The sequence below is a fragment of the Antennarius striatus genome, chromosome 2 (assembly GCF_040054535.1).
Source record: "Antennarius striatus isolate MH-2024 chromosome 2, ASM4005453v1, whole genome shotgun sequence".
NCBI lineage: Eukaryota > Metazoa > Chordata > Actinopteri > Lophiiformes > Antennariidae > Antennarius > Antennarius striatus.
Window position 1 is genome coordinate 11,769,357 of NC_090777.1, and position 13,597 is coordinate 11,782,953.

A 13,597-nucleotide genomic window follows, 5' to 3' on the forward strand; every position below is an offset into this window, starting at 1 on the left:
CAACGGTGGAACTGCCAAGCAAAGTCCATAAATCTGATTTATGTGGCAACGTTACTCAGATTAAATTTTGAAATGCATCACGAGGTAACCACCAAGACACTTTTTATTTGAGTTTTTATTTCCTTTCATTCTTACATACGATATTTCTCCATATGGAATACACACACACTAACAAAAAGTGAAGACAAAATGTTTTTTCATCCAAATGGGGGAACATAGATGTATTAGAAGGTGTGTTTCTTGAAGATTCCTTATTACCATACTGTGAAAACCAGTTGTAAAAATTTTTTCTACATCACCACAGAGGAGGGTTGGGTCTGAGAGTTTTTACTCAGCCTTCAAGCCTTCCTTGATGAGGTTGAGCTCATAGCACAAGGTCTCAAAGCGATATGCCATACGGATCTGGGCCACGTTGGTCTTACGGATGTCATTTCCCTCTGGACCCTCCTTCAGGTAGTCCATACCCAAGAAATGGATTTTCTCCTGGAATGCAGACAGAAAACCACAAGCATGTTTTGCGGTGCGTATAAAATCTGATTTAAGTAAATCATGACGTGGGATCTCTTTGATAAGCAGCAGCTTAAAATCTGGACATGCATCACAGGATTTGAAATGATTCTTTTCAGTATAGAAAGCAGAACCAGAAGTAGGTACCATAGATGGAGTAACTATAAAAAGTATAAACAAAAAAAAATCTGAGGTTATTGTTCTCTAAAATTCAATAAAGTATTTCCACATGTGGAGAGCTCCTTCGGAGTTGTTACCTCATCAGACAAGGCGCTCTGCAGCACGCTGTTCTTGGAGATCTCACACATATCACAGGTGCTGAGCTTAAAGACCTGGGCTGCGATAGCATACTCTTCCATCAGGGGCTCCTGTGGACATAAAGGCCTGGGTTTAGTTACCGATTCACACCAGAGACTTTGTGGACATTGTGACTTTGTGAACCACCAGCTGTAGTTTATGTCATTGCCATGAAGATGCATCATTCTGCAGAGGTAACAGTTAGTACATGTGAACAGTAATTCACATTAATAAGCAGTAAATTGTGCAGACATTTGCAGTGTCTGAGTGTGCTATAAGCATGTCTGTGTATGAAAACAATCATCTGCAAGATAGAACATCCAATAAACGGAAGGCCCTCTATGTGTGCGCTCAGACCTTGGTGTAGTGGAACTGCATGGGGTCATCGGTGGACAGAGACACCACCAGGCCTTTCTTGTGGAACTCCAGCAGAGGGTTCTTGGCATATTCCAGGAACAGGCTGTTGTTGCTGAGGGGGGACATGGCGATGGGGATCTGGGCCAAGAAGTACAGATACTGCAGCACAGGAGTCTGATGGAGGAGGATAAGTGGATATGATCAGTTTACAAGATGAGGCTCAAATGACTTTTGACATAATTAAAAGCCTGGCGTTTTTAGTTGGTCTTCAGCACCAAGCATTTGAAAATACTGGCATTACACCATTTATTGTATTGGTTCAAATTAATAGAAAAAGTATTCTTGTAAGCCGAAGATGAAGTAAAGATCATTGCCAAATAGCAATCAATACCCTTATGAGCCAGTGATGAGCACAGTGTATTAACAGAAGTTGATGATAAAATCCATTCTGGTCTGATCAATAGCAGCCCTGATTTTTAAAAAAAAGATTTTAGATCAGCGTTTCAAACATACAGTATGTCGTCAAAAGGAATCTTTTTTCTAAGGGGTTGCTTTGAAAATGAAGATCTTAGATGCCTGAGTCAGATTAAGAATTCTAAATATCCAGACAGAATATCGTTTGGTGTTTTAGATAACAGATTACATCAAGAAAAAAAAAAGTCTTTGTTAATTGACTTATAAAGAAGCAGATCTTTTTGTACTACCGATACTATTTGTACTAATATGTACAGCTGCACATATCCAGGACAATGGAAACCTTTCAATGTGTGAAATATGGAATTTGCTGCTTGATCAAGTGTGAATGAATTCTAAATGAAATTGAAGAGAGGAGGTACCTCATGAGGACAGGACTGACCTTCTTGAGGTTGAGGCCATGAGAGATGTTGTCAGCAGTCATGAAAGCAGCCAACAGATGGGTGATAGCTCCAGCCTCACCACAGTGAGGCCTGAACATAAAGGTGTTCATTCCCCTCTGTCTGGAGAGAAGACAAATATTGAGTGTTTAGAGAAGAGGAGATGCAGCGAATGTGATGAGGCATTATTGCATGAACTCATGATGTTGAAAATATACATATACAAAGAATATATACATATACAAAGAACACAAAATGTAGCATCTGAAAAGACGACTGACCTGCGGAGCTGGTTGAGCACAGTGATGTTGGCATACATATAGTAGATATAGTAGGTGTAGGAGGGGTTCTTGACGATGTCCCACTCCTCTGGTTTGGGGCTCTTGGTGGAGAACATGTGACCACTGTGCTTGGACTCATCATCCACACTGTCAAAACCTGTCACCTACACTCCAGGAGATGAACGGGTAGTTATGGAGGGGAATGAGGCCTCTCTGCAAGGTGACCTGCAGTGTGTAACGTTTAGGCTAGGGACGTCTAAAATGTGCCTTTATGTTTCTTTCCCAAGTGAAGGAACAAATCCAAAGAAAAAACAGCTTTTTGGAGTGTATTGTATTTAATGAAATAACCTGGGATGCATCGCTCGTCTTTAACTAGTAACATTTCTACAGTCCCTAATTCATAGTTAATAAATCCATTTGTGTCTTGTTGTTTCTGAGCTGATGTAATCATATTGTTTGTCACTCACATGCTGGAGGAAGATGCTGAGATCTGGATTGGACTGTGGATCAATGGTTGCCTGGAACACGGGAAGGAAAATGTTCTCCAACATCTTGCCAAAGTGGGGCACAAAGTCCCTTCCTCTGAAGATGTCACTAAGAAGAACGACGAGTTTGTTTGTTAATGGATGAATCAATAACATATTAGGATAAAGCATCTTCCATCTGCATCACAGCTGGGTCAGAAACCTACTAGATCCTGGGCACTTGGATCATCCATTTGAGGTTTGGGGAGAAGACTTTGTGCTTGACAAACCAACTGGAGAGCTTGGTCCACTCATTCGGGTTGCAACCATAGATGGACAGACGAGGTTCAGCATACTGGTACTTTGCATCCTCTAGGTCATTGGCTACTTCCTGGTTCACACCAAGCATAATGTTAAGATCATATCGCATCTGGTATGTACTCAATCATCTATGTAACTGCGCAAGAGGACAGGAAATAGTATTTCACGATCTATTGCATTGTCTGTGTTTTTTCTGTTCTATTTCTGTACAAGCAGACCTTGATGATGGTGGCAAAATACTCTCCACTTATGTAGTTCTCTGTCTTCATGTACAGATCACGCAGCTCACTGGCTCCCACTGGGTTGTACTTAGCATTGAACTTATCGAAACGTTGGAAGGTTTGTCTCCCCTGCACAGAGACGATAAAAATCAGATCAAGGATGTGTAACTGTGGCAACAAGACAATTGGTTGATTTATTCTAAAGGTTGCAACAAAAGCAGTTCTGGAAAAAGACGTCTGGATCTCAAGTACTGAAAAGAATAAAAAAAATCAAATGTTAAAATGTTTCCCTGTGATGTTTTTATCCTTCCTTTAATGTATTTATTAAAATGTGAATGTTAATAAATTGTATCAAAAAACTGATTTTTAATGTTGAATTTTTTAATCGTTGATATGTAAATATCATTATAAAGTCCACTTAATGAAAATAAAATTAACTGATTAATTATCATTGTTGCTATTAATAAGAATAAGAATAAGAATAGGAATACTGATTAGCAGCACGTACGGCATGCACATCCAGGGAGTCCACTGTGAGGTCATAAGGATGCAGGTTAAGTGACTCGAAGAGTTCCTTCAGTGTGACCTCTCTGCCCTTCAGCTTGTGGACCACGCGGTCAGCGTCCACGCGGTAAGACCTCTTGATGAAGCGCAGCAGGTGCTTCTGGTTCATGCAGGCAGCAGCGTGGATGTGTGTGTCCACCTGGAGCAACAGAGAAAAGTTAGAAAGGTTTTGCTCTCGTGTTGTGATAACTCTGCAACGTCACAAGAGGGAACTAAAGACACACACAAGAGGCATAAATGAAAAGTGTGGAAGGAAATGTTTGAATTTCAAGTCTGTAAAAGACCTGCTGTTAAAATGTATTTATGACTATTTTTGAAATGATCATAAACTAAAAAATATTGACATTTTTTAAAAGTTTACACTCTTAAGTTCCTGTTTTTATGCCTAAAATCATTTAAATACACATTATCTTAATTCCTGTAGTATTTCAAGATCTTTTATATTATTTAATGGAATGAAAGTACATAGATTTCATGTTATTGTTCATTTACATCTAAAGTCAAGTCTTTGTGGGACTGGTACCCATTTTATTGAATCTTAAGTGTCAGATAAATGCTGTTCATGGCTACCTTCCTGCAGTTGTAAAAGTCTCTGTGGGGGTTCATCTTCAGCTCCTTCATCTCCTCCATCTCATTCAGCATCTCATGCACGTTGAACTTGGACATGAGGAACTTCAGACGGCGGTGAGTGTAAGTCTTACTGCACAATACGAGACAAGACAGTAACATAACAACTGAGATAACATGCAGGTAAAATTCAAAACAGTCTTTTAGAGTACTCACGTTGGGCCCTGTGCAATGAGAGCGATGAGGAAGTTCATGTCATCAATGAAGGTATTGTAGTCAGGGCAGGGCAGGTCCTTGGGCTGATGTTTGTCAGCTGCTGTGGTGTCGTTGTACACATAGATGACACCATCCTTCATACGAGCAACGTACCCCAGATCCTTTGGCAAGTTGTTGGCATCAAAGGGATCCTCCCCATTCTTTGGTGGAGATGTGAAGACTGATAGAGGGATTGTACAAACATACAAATTCAGCATTGTGCAGACCTAAAAGTGCAAAAATCTTCTTGAGCTTCCGTTCCTTCATCATCTTCTTTCCTAACCTGGCTGCACCTGATCTTCAGGTTTGAAGGTCTCTCCTTCAATGTCGCGGAGGTATTGGGAGGCCGTCCGCGGGAAGCGCTGGAAGGCGAGCTTCATGTACTTCTCCCTGATGGTCAAGGCTCGGTACACACCCTTACAGGACAACTCAAAGTCATCCATGGTCACCTGATAGCAGATAGAGATGTGACAAATGATATTGGCATTTGCAAAACTACCCATAACAAATGTAAGAATAATATAGCCTGTAGCTTAGTTAAATGTTGAGGCATTGATTTCAAAATCAAGATGAAATATGCGCTGGATTTGAGCCATAGTTTAATTGATGATACTAATATAACAGCAGGCTTACATTTGTTGTTAGAAGCTATGATTTTTTGTTTTGAAACTGTGTTGTATAATACCAATGCAGTTTTATTATGCCATATTATTCCTGTTTTCCTTGTTGTTTGTTTACAGTTTATGCAATCATGAAGCCAGAGGTCCTTCATCCTGATGAATGCAGAGGGCAGATATTTTGGTGAAAGTCTTTTTTTTTTTCCTTTTTTTTACAACAAATAAGGTAAGCTAGTTGTGATCTCACTTTGCATTTTGTGCCATTCAATGAAGCCTCTCCAAAACTAAAAGTGAGAGTACAGCATCTATTTTATCATGTGCACATTGCTTTCCTGTGTAAGTTGGAATTCATTTTGCAACACCGTTTCTCAAGGTATTCTGAGACACTCCAGCAGGGAGCTGTTTGTGAAGCATGATGAATCCTAGGAGACTGGACTTCAGGAGTTTGGACATTAAAATCTTAAAAATCTCATTTTAAAAGGTACATTTTTCACTCATAATCAACACACATGAACTGCATCATGACAAATATGAAGTTTTGAGTAAGCTCAGAGAAATATCAGTCAGCCCAGTGTTTCTTTCTATGTAAATGTCAAACACACGGTCATGAAACCTAAACCCTCGCCTGCTCTCAGATCAGCTCCATTCATGGGATGGTGGAAGGACGCTGATCCATATACTGGTGTCAGTAAAAGGGAAAGTCAGCCCTTCCTGTCTCCATGTTAACTTTAGCCAAGGGTAACATAAGAAAGGTTGTCTGGTAGCTACGAACCAAGGAATATTCATTAACACACAGAAAACATTTGTTTTTAGTGCTCAAGGTATTTGAGAAAAATGTTTGAAATATATATATTTCCTAAAACCTCAAAGAGGTTGATTCTACATCTTTAAAAATACTAATACAGAGCGCTCTCTCTCTCTCTCTCTCTCTCTCTCTCTCTCTCTCTCTCTCTCTGTCTCTCTCTCTCTCTCTCTCTCTGTCCCTCTGTCCCTCTGTCCGTCTGTCCGTCTGTCTGTCACACAACTGTACCCCGGAGGCGTAGTCTCCGATGATGGCCACTCTCTGGAAGTCTGGCACTTCCAGGTAGGTGGGTGTATCCACATCCACTGCCACCATATCGGCTCCAGTTGAAGCAGCGACAGGCACAGCTAATTTACAGCTTCGCTGAAGCCTCTTGCTGTGGATAAGGAGAAGTGAGGCTTAATAGTTGGATTAATCTACTGTCAAAGTTTCAACTTGTGCTGAAGACTAGCTGAATGTCATCACAAATGAATACCAACTATATGTTGTAAATTTGCTCTGTTCAGTCAGGGAACCTACCATTATTAAATCGTGCCAAAAATCTATTCTATAAAACCTTGAGAAGTTTTGTGTTGTGATCCTATACATGTGGTAGTGTAGTGTAGTGAAATAAAAATTGTTCATTTCTCATCTTACCGCTTCTCCACATTGTCGTCAGTGTGTAGATGGAGGGCCATCTCACTGTGGACGATGGGACAGTCCTCAGACACGTCAAACATGGAGATTTCATCACGCATGTGCTCACTTTTAGTCTCAGATGCGAAGACCTCTTCAGCAAAGGCTCGCATCTTGTCATCGGTCTCTGTCAGGGACAGCGAAGACACCTTTCACTACTTATAGAAATGGAGTATGCTCACGTCATATCATGGACCACATTATGACTACGACTGAGAGGCCAGGCACAAACAGAAGGTTTTCTAATGTGTGCTGCAAAAATGAGGTCAATTCACAATAAATGAATGGTGCACATGACATACTACATCTATGACATAGAAAGGGCACATATCTTACCTAACCTGACGTGTAAAGACTCCAGCACATGCGTTGTATACATGACCAAAGATTGACTCAGTCTTTACATGTCTGCAACTCTGACCTCTGGTCTGGGCTGCAAACACAAAGTTCCATGCATATGGAACTACAGTGATAAAGCACTGACAGACAGTTGGCTCGACTCACATGGATACATAAGCATATAGTAAAACCTTTATATCTAAACCCCGTTTTCTTATCATCTTTTATCTTTTTGTATTATTTTTACATTTTGTAATTTATAATAATACAAGGTGTGCAGGTGACTTTACTAGGGCATACATGAGATGCTTCATACAGTAATGTCTCTATATATAAAAGATTACAAGAAAAAAGGGTTGAGGTCCAAGGAGACTAGAGCCACGAACCAAACAAGCATTGGAGGTTCATAATTAACACGCTGACAACAAGCAGTATGCAAGGTATTACATGATGCCTAAGAAACAGAAGACCTCTCTCTAGGACAAAGTGCGCTTGTTGCATGCATGTTCTACCCAAGATCCAAAGCTTTCAGCTCTAAGGTAGCAATTCTAGTTTGACACATATGACTGAAGAGGGTTTGGGTTCTCCTTCTCACCCACTATACTTACTCTCTTGACCTGATCATAGAAAGTAGCACCACCCAGGGTCAAACCAAAAAAAGAGAGTGTTAGAAACGCATTCGTTAAAAAGGCAGCATACAGGAAGGTGACATCCAAACTGTGTTTTAATAAAACAACATCCATCATATAATCACCATAGTAAGGAATATGGGACGTAAAATGCTGCATTTTCACCAGTTATTCACAATATATAACATTGACTCGAAATACATACAATAGAATGGATATAAGAGGAAACTAGAAATGAGACTTAAATGAGAATACAAATACATTAATGGGATTATGTTAACATATAGTATATGGATGAATAAAGACAAGGACAACTGACTCTTAAATATAAATCATGATTGTGATATACACAAATACATTACAATGAATAATAATTGAATTCAAATGGACTAATATTGGATGATGTGGCTTCACATCCATTGAGGAAACCATGTGTTTCTTGAGCTACACATCTTTCTCAAGACTCCAGCCTCTCAGCACCATACTCACTTCCTCTCTCTGCTGAGTAAGGAAAAGGTCTTATGCAAGGTGAAAGTAAGTGTGGTTATGTCTCAAACATAGGTTAGTACGCTGAATTCAGTTCCCTTCCATCTCAAACCTCCTGCAAATAAAAATACCAGAGTGACTAAATCCTACTGGTGTGAAGCCACAGAATCTGTTTTTGTGATCTATGTAAACCGTCACTTTAATATAAGGCTCATTTGAACTTGATCAGTTCTACCAACACCTTGTCTGGCTGGTTGTGAGGCTGGCCTGCATGCACCATATGACCACACTGGTGTGAAATCACTGCAGTCTCATCAGAATATCACAACAAATTCAAACACATAATCTACACCAGCACGGCTAAATCATTACAACCGCCACATCAGATGTGAAACCAAACTCCCCAGACAGCAGCTGTCAGACCAACGCATATCTATTTTTCACCTTTCAAAACTCTTGATTGATTACACAATTTCATTCTTGCCAGTTGCCCGATGCCTGGAGGAGGCATGCCTATAATTAGCGACCATTACAACATGATTTAAAATAGTAGTAATGATAGAGCAAAATACACTGAGCCGCATGATCCATCTCCCGCAACATCGCACTCGATTTCTGTGGCAAATTGGGATATGATGATTTAACTAGTACTTAACAAGTTCAAAAAAATTACCAAGTGGAAATTAGGAAAAAAGGTATTTTTCTATTAAAATATTTTATGGGGAGAAAAGAAGGACACAGTGTTAGTCAAAATAGATACGAACATTTTATTATTCATTAAACTTGTTGGAATCATAGAGTGAGGATGAAACACTGGTGAACATATGGGATTACGTTTCTTCAGCAGCTGTTCATATTCCATAAAGTAAGGCAGGGGTGTGAAATTTTGAGTTTTCACTTCCATTCCTTTCATGTGTCTCAAAAAGCAGACAAGAGGGAGATATTTTGACTGACAGATCGACTATTTTGTTTTTTTCATTTTTTACAAAAATTAAATTGCTCTTTTGTTTAGAGCTTTCATTTCATCTTTATATTAAGGAGTTGGTGTCAAAATGTTATAAAAAAATTCCTCTTTCTACAGGTCAGAGTGCATGTTCAAGCCAGCAATCCTTCTGCCCACACTCACCTGGTACTAAGACTTTAGGCATGGTGACAATCTTCCAGTGAAATGTTCCTTGAAGACTGGTGGAGGGTGGTCGTGTTCTGGACCACTGGAGCGGTGCAGTGTGGAGCCCTGAACTAGGTCTGTGCAATATTAAGCTTCCCTGGCTTCAAGTGTAAGCAGAGCCTGCAGTGCCTTCATGGGACATGCCTTAAAGTAACAGGGAAGTCATCCACATACAAATCTATTTTAAGTTGTCTAAGCATGTACACAACACTCACTGACAGGCACAGCATGAAGGAAACAGAGACTGAGATATGTGCACGAGTGGACTCATATTATATAACTCATCAGCCCTGGGTACCATGCACATGCACATAGGAGGCTCTGCACATGGAACGTGTGGAAAAAAACAACTGAACGAACGAATGAACCAAGGACCGAGAAAGCGAGTGAACGAACAACCGAGAAAGCGAGTGAACGAACAAACAAACAACTAACCAGTGAATGAATGAATGAACCCTTAGTTGCAAATCTTGGTCAATGAGCACAATGAAGGCTAGGTTTGTTTTTTCTAGAAATGTTCATAGATTTACTGCAAAGAGTCCAAAGAGTTGTAGAATTTAGTTGTAGAACTGAAAGGAAAGTTTTCTTTTGGATATTCTTCACCATGAGCCCAAGAGATTATAATGAGCTGAAAACAAGGTTTACATGCAGGAGGGAGCAGGGAGTTCAAGTTTACTCATGTTACTTCATGTCAGACACTACCAAACTGCAACAGGTGCTCCCCTGTAAAGCTTCTGGTTTGACTGTGGAAGGGCTCCCCTTTCCCTTTTTCTAAACACGAAAGTAATGAACACCAAGTTGTCAAATACAAAAGATGAACCCCCATTCACATATTTAATATTTAATAATTGCAATAGATAAAATCAGTGTCATATAAGAATGTTTTCTTTGGTTTTGAATATTATGGTAGTCAAGTTCACTGGTGACTTGTTGCTCAGTGAGGAATAAGTCTGTGCTTGATCATCACACATTCACCATGTTTAGGCATTCTTTTGGGACTGCTATCACACTTCCTGTTGGAAAGAATAAGAACACTACCCAGATATAAAGTAAACATGGTGAATACAGATTCACGTTTCCAGACACGTTTTATAAAACTTTAGAGAGTTACGCAAAATGACAATAAAAATATAATTCTATGAGTCCTTTTACATTGGAATACAGAATACAAGTATGTTATGTTATTCTTAAACTGAGTACAGATTTTTAAGAAGTGATGAACCTTTTCCAATCAATGCTTGTGAATGGACTGATCTCTGGGCAGACAATCCTTCCATAATAAATCACGATCCTTTCACCTGTTACCATCCGATCTCTTCAATTGTTGGGCAATCCAGCCAAGTCGTAACACATTTTTACAAAAAGAATTGAGGTTGCCCAAGTACAAGTTTTCATCTTGTCCTTGGAGTATTTATTTTAATTTAATGTTCTGATTGTTTTACGATTACAATTATAATTATGTTAGGGACTGGGATTGTACTTCATACCACCTTACTACTAAAAGTCACAAAATGTCTTTAATACCTTTTTTTCTGTTGCATTAAAAAGTTAATCTTGCCATTTGTCAGGCAAAATGGGGATGTTATCACTTGGGTGGGTACTAAAGTCTGTCAGGAATTTTAATTAGCCTTAACTGCTCTAATGTTCCTCCCAAACAGAACATTCACTCAGAGCAGAGAGGTCTGACCATCTGTACTGCTGACAAGATACGCAGGTAGGTCCTGATGATATTTTGGAATGGATCTTTCTTTTCATCAATTATTTTTGTTTTTCAATGTTATGGGGGGTCACAGTTGCTGTAGACATTTTTTAATCTTGCCCATGTGAATGTTAATGCATTTATATGGAAACTACACCACTCTCCCAAAAAACATACAAGTAAAATAATCAGTGTATACCAATGAGAGAAGTCTTCTGCTCCTTTGAAATCCCAGATTGGGTACAATGGAAGTGAAAGTGACTGTGGACGGAATTCCGCGTGTGGTCTGTGGAGTTACTGAGGAAACAACATGCCAGGAAGTGGTTATCGCTCTGGCCCAAGCACTGGGTATGTCTACGGGACTTATGATTAATGATCTGACAAACTGCGTTTATAGCAACACTCATCTTTCTCTTTAGGACAACCTGGACGCTACACATTAAGAGAGACGTTCAAAGACTTTGAGCGATGTATGACACCCAATGAGTGCCTTCTGGAGACTCTCGACAAGTACGGGGAGCAGGCCAGGGAGGTCAAATTCACACTTCTGCATAACGGACCATCAGTCTGGGAGGAAATGAGTAGGACGAAAGTTGGCAGATATCAACCTTGCCCGCCGTTGAGAAGAAAAGATGTAGGTAGGGCGCGGCGAGGCAGCTGCTCACTAACTTTGCATCGCCGGAGCATGCCGCCTTTATCATCTTTAAGACAGGACGCTGAGCAGCAAAGGGAAAACTTGAAAAGGCCTAAAAGAAAGTCTCTAACACTCATGGAGGAGGCTTGGGAATGGCTGGAGAATCTCGGGAAAAGCAAGGTCTACAGTACTGCCAATGAAGGGGAAATCAATAAGAGGATTGATAGAAAGAATCGTTTTTCTTGGGATTTTTCTCTCACTCTTGATTCAGGTCAAAGTAGTAAAAGCAAAGTCAAAGGTCAGAAAAGTTTAAAGTCAGACTTGGATCATCAAACATCGTGTTGTATGGGGAGTCAGACCAGGGCAAAAGTGAGTAAACATTCCAAGCAAAGTCAGGAAGCTAAATCTGATGGCCTGTACATTTCAAGCTGTGCAACAACTGAGGAGGAAAAAAACAGTTTAGGTGAAACGATAATACATCAGCTCAGTTGTTTGCATGACTTACAGGTCCAGATAGCACAGCTAGACAATAAGATATCTGAGCTTGAGGAAAAGCAGAAGGCCAGAAAAGCCGAGCAGGAAGCTCAGCAGAGGATGACTGAAGAGGAGATGGAGCAGATCAAATTTTGGGAGAATGAATTAAAGGCAGAAGAAGTTTATGAGAGAGATTTGCAAGATCAGTTCCTTGAGATGAAGGCCAAAGCAGCAGAGTGTAAACCCAAACTGGAGGAGTACAAGCGCAAAATTCAGGGTCTTGATTTCTTTGCTGCTCATGTTGAAGAGGATTCAAAAATGGATTCAAAAACTGATGCACATGCAGCAACCGCCACTGGGAATTCAGTTATTCCAACTAAGGAGCTAAAGTGGCAGCAATCTCATCCAGAGGATGATGTAAATATCAACAGGAAGCTCCAGCCCAGAGAGGAGTTAAACTCTCCTCATGCTCCACTTAGCTCCAGCCTGATAAGGGAACGCCGGCCCACGGGTCCCACTGAGCTGAGGGAGTGGTGGACACGCTGGTCTGAGTCCCAGAGCTCTCAGTCGCAGACCAAGAAGAAGGTGATCCACCGCTCAGAGCTCACAATATACCTGGGAAGTACCAAGGTTTAGAAATAACTTGTATCCAGAGATTACATTATGCAAGCTTTGCTGAGCACCAGTTGTGGTCATTTCAAATATGCTTATTGGTGGTTTCACTTGAGTACTGTATTGCTATCCGGTATTTACCATTCATAAGTGTTACAAGGGAGCTCCCTAGTGGTAAAATTGGTTTACAATAGAAATCAGCCCACTTTGGTTCTGGAGGGGAACAGGTAAGATTAGCTGATGTCTGAAAAGAAATAGCTCTGAAAGTTTACTTTTCAAATTCAAACTCCTTTACAATGCATTAAACAGTGATGCATATCTATACATCTCAAATGAACCGATAGTGAATGAAGAGTTTGTTAACCATATGTTTAAGTTACGCTTGGAATGCCGTTTATTTTATTAGATAAACATTAGGTACAAAATAAGCATTCCCAGCAAAGTAGTCCTTTTCAGTGTAATTTCCATCTGTATGTAAAGACCGACATGTTACCAAAGGCAAAAATTAAGTGATTTTTAAAATTCCATGAGATCCAGTCTGTTTCAGTGCTTCTTTGAGAAGTTTGGATACCTGTGGACACATTTAATTATGTTTCATACATTTTAGTGTCTGTGTGACTTTGTTAAGTTCATCTGAAAAGGGCTGGAAGTGTGTCACAAGCTTCTCTGGAAGATTTGTACATGGTATCATTATTAAAAGGCACTACTTGCTCAAATTAAAGACAACTGTTGGCATGTCATGAAACAATGCCCTGCCCAGTTGTGGTCCTTGAG

General features: G+C 40.0%; 2 protein-coding genes across 4 annotated transcripts; one reads left to right on the forward strand and one right to left on the reverse strand.

The window, feature by feature from the left end:
• Window positions 1–97: 97 nt before the first annotated feature.
• On the reverse strand, window positions 98–9,473 carry ampd1 (adenosine monophosphate deaminase 1 (isoform M)). Of its 3 annotated transcripts, none has more exons than XM_068305310.1 (15): window positions 9,363–9,473; window positions 6,744–6,909; window positions 6,336–6,483; window positions 4,972–5,137; window positions 4,650–4,869; window positions 4,437–4,566; window positions 3,811–4,005; window positions 3,300–3,431; window positions 2,988–3,151; window positions 2,764–2,890; window positions 2,297–2,460; window positions 2,018–2,138; window positions 1,162–1,335; window positions 765–875; window positions 98–483 (listed from the first exon to the last, which is right to left on the reverse strand). In XM_068305310.1, exons 1-15 carry the CDS (start codon window positions 9,382–9,384, stop codon window positions 328–330), a joined length of 2,196 nt encoding a protein of 731 aa, XP_068161411.1. In that variant the 5' UTR covers window positions 9,385–9,473; the 3' UTR covers window positions 98–327. The 3 variants fall into 3 exon arrangements, with proteins under 3 accessions (XP_068161411.1, XP_068161418.1, XP_068161401.1); XM_068305317.1 differs by lacking the exon at window positions 9,363–9,473 and adding an exon at window positions 7,730–7,745; XM_068305300.1 differs by lacking the exon at window positions 9,363–9,473 and adding an exon at window positions 7,119–7,176.
• A 1,598-nt stretch (window positions 9,474–11,071) lies between these two features.
• LOC137603481 (ras association domain-containing protein 8-like) lies at window positions 11,072–13,568 on the forward strand. The gene is made up of 3 exons (XM_068327002.1): window positions 11,072–11,118; window positions 11,339–11,451; window positions 11,523–13,568. The coding sequence occupies exons 2-3, from the start codon at window positions 11,349–11,351 to the stop codon at window positions 12,845–12,847; spliced, it is 1,428 nt and encodes a 475-aa protein (XP_068183103.1). The 5' UTR covers window positions 11,072–11,118; window positions 11,339–11,348; the 3' UTR covers window positions 12,848–13,568.
• Window positions 13,569–13,597: the final 29 nt, after the last annotated feature.

Coding starts and splice junctions, on each gene's coding strand:
- ampd1 (XM_068305300.1), bottom strand. CDS start 7,161: ATGTATACAACGCATGTGCTGGAGTCTTTACACGTCAGGTTAG. Junction 4,006..4,436: donor ACTTTTACAACTGCAGGAAG/GTAGCCATGAAC, acceptor CTGTTGCTCCAG/GTGGACACACACATCCACGC. Junction 2,139..2,296: donor GTGCTCAACCAGCTCCGCAG/GTCAGTCGTCTT, acceptor TCTTCTCTCCAG/ACAGAGGGGAATGAACACCT.
- LOC137603481 (XM_068327002.1), top strand. CDS start 11,349: ATGGAAGTGAAAGTGACTGTGGACGGAATTCCGCGTGTGGTCTGTGGA. Junction 11,452..11,522: donor CGCTCTGGCCCAAGCACTGG/GTATGTCTACGG, acceptor CTTTCTCTTTAG/GACAACCTGGACGCTACACA.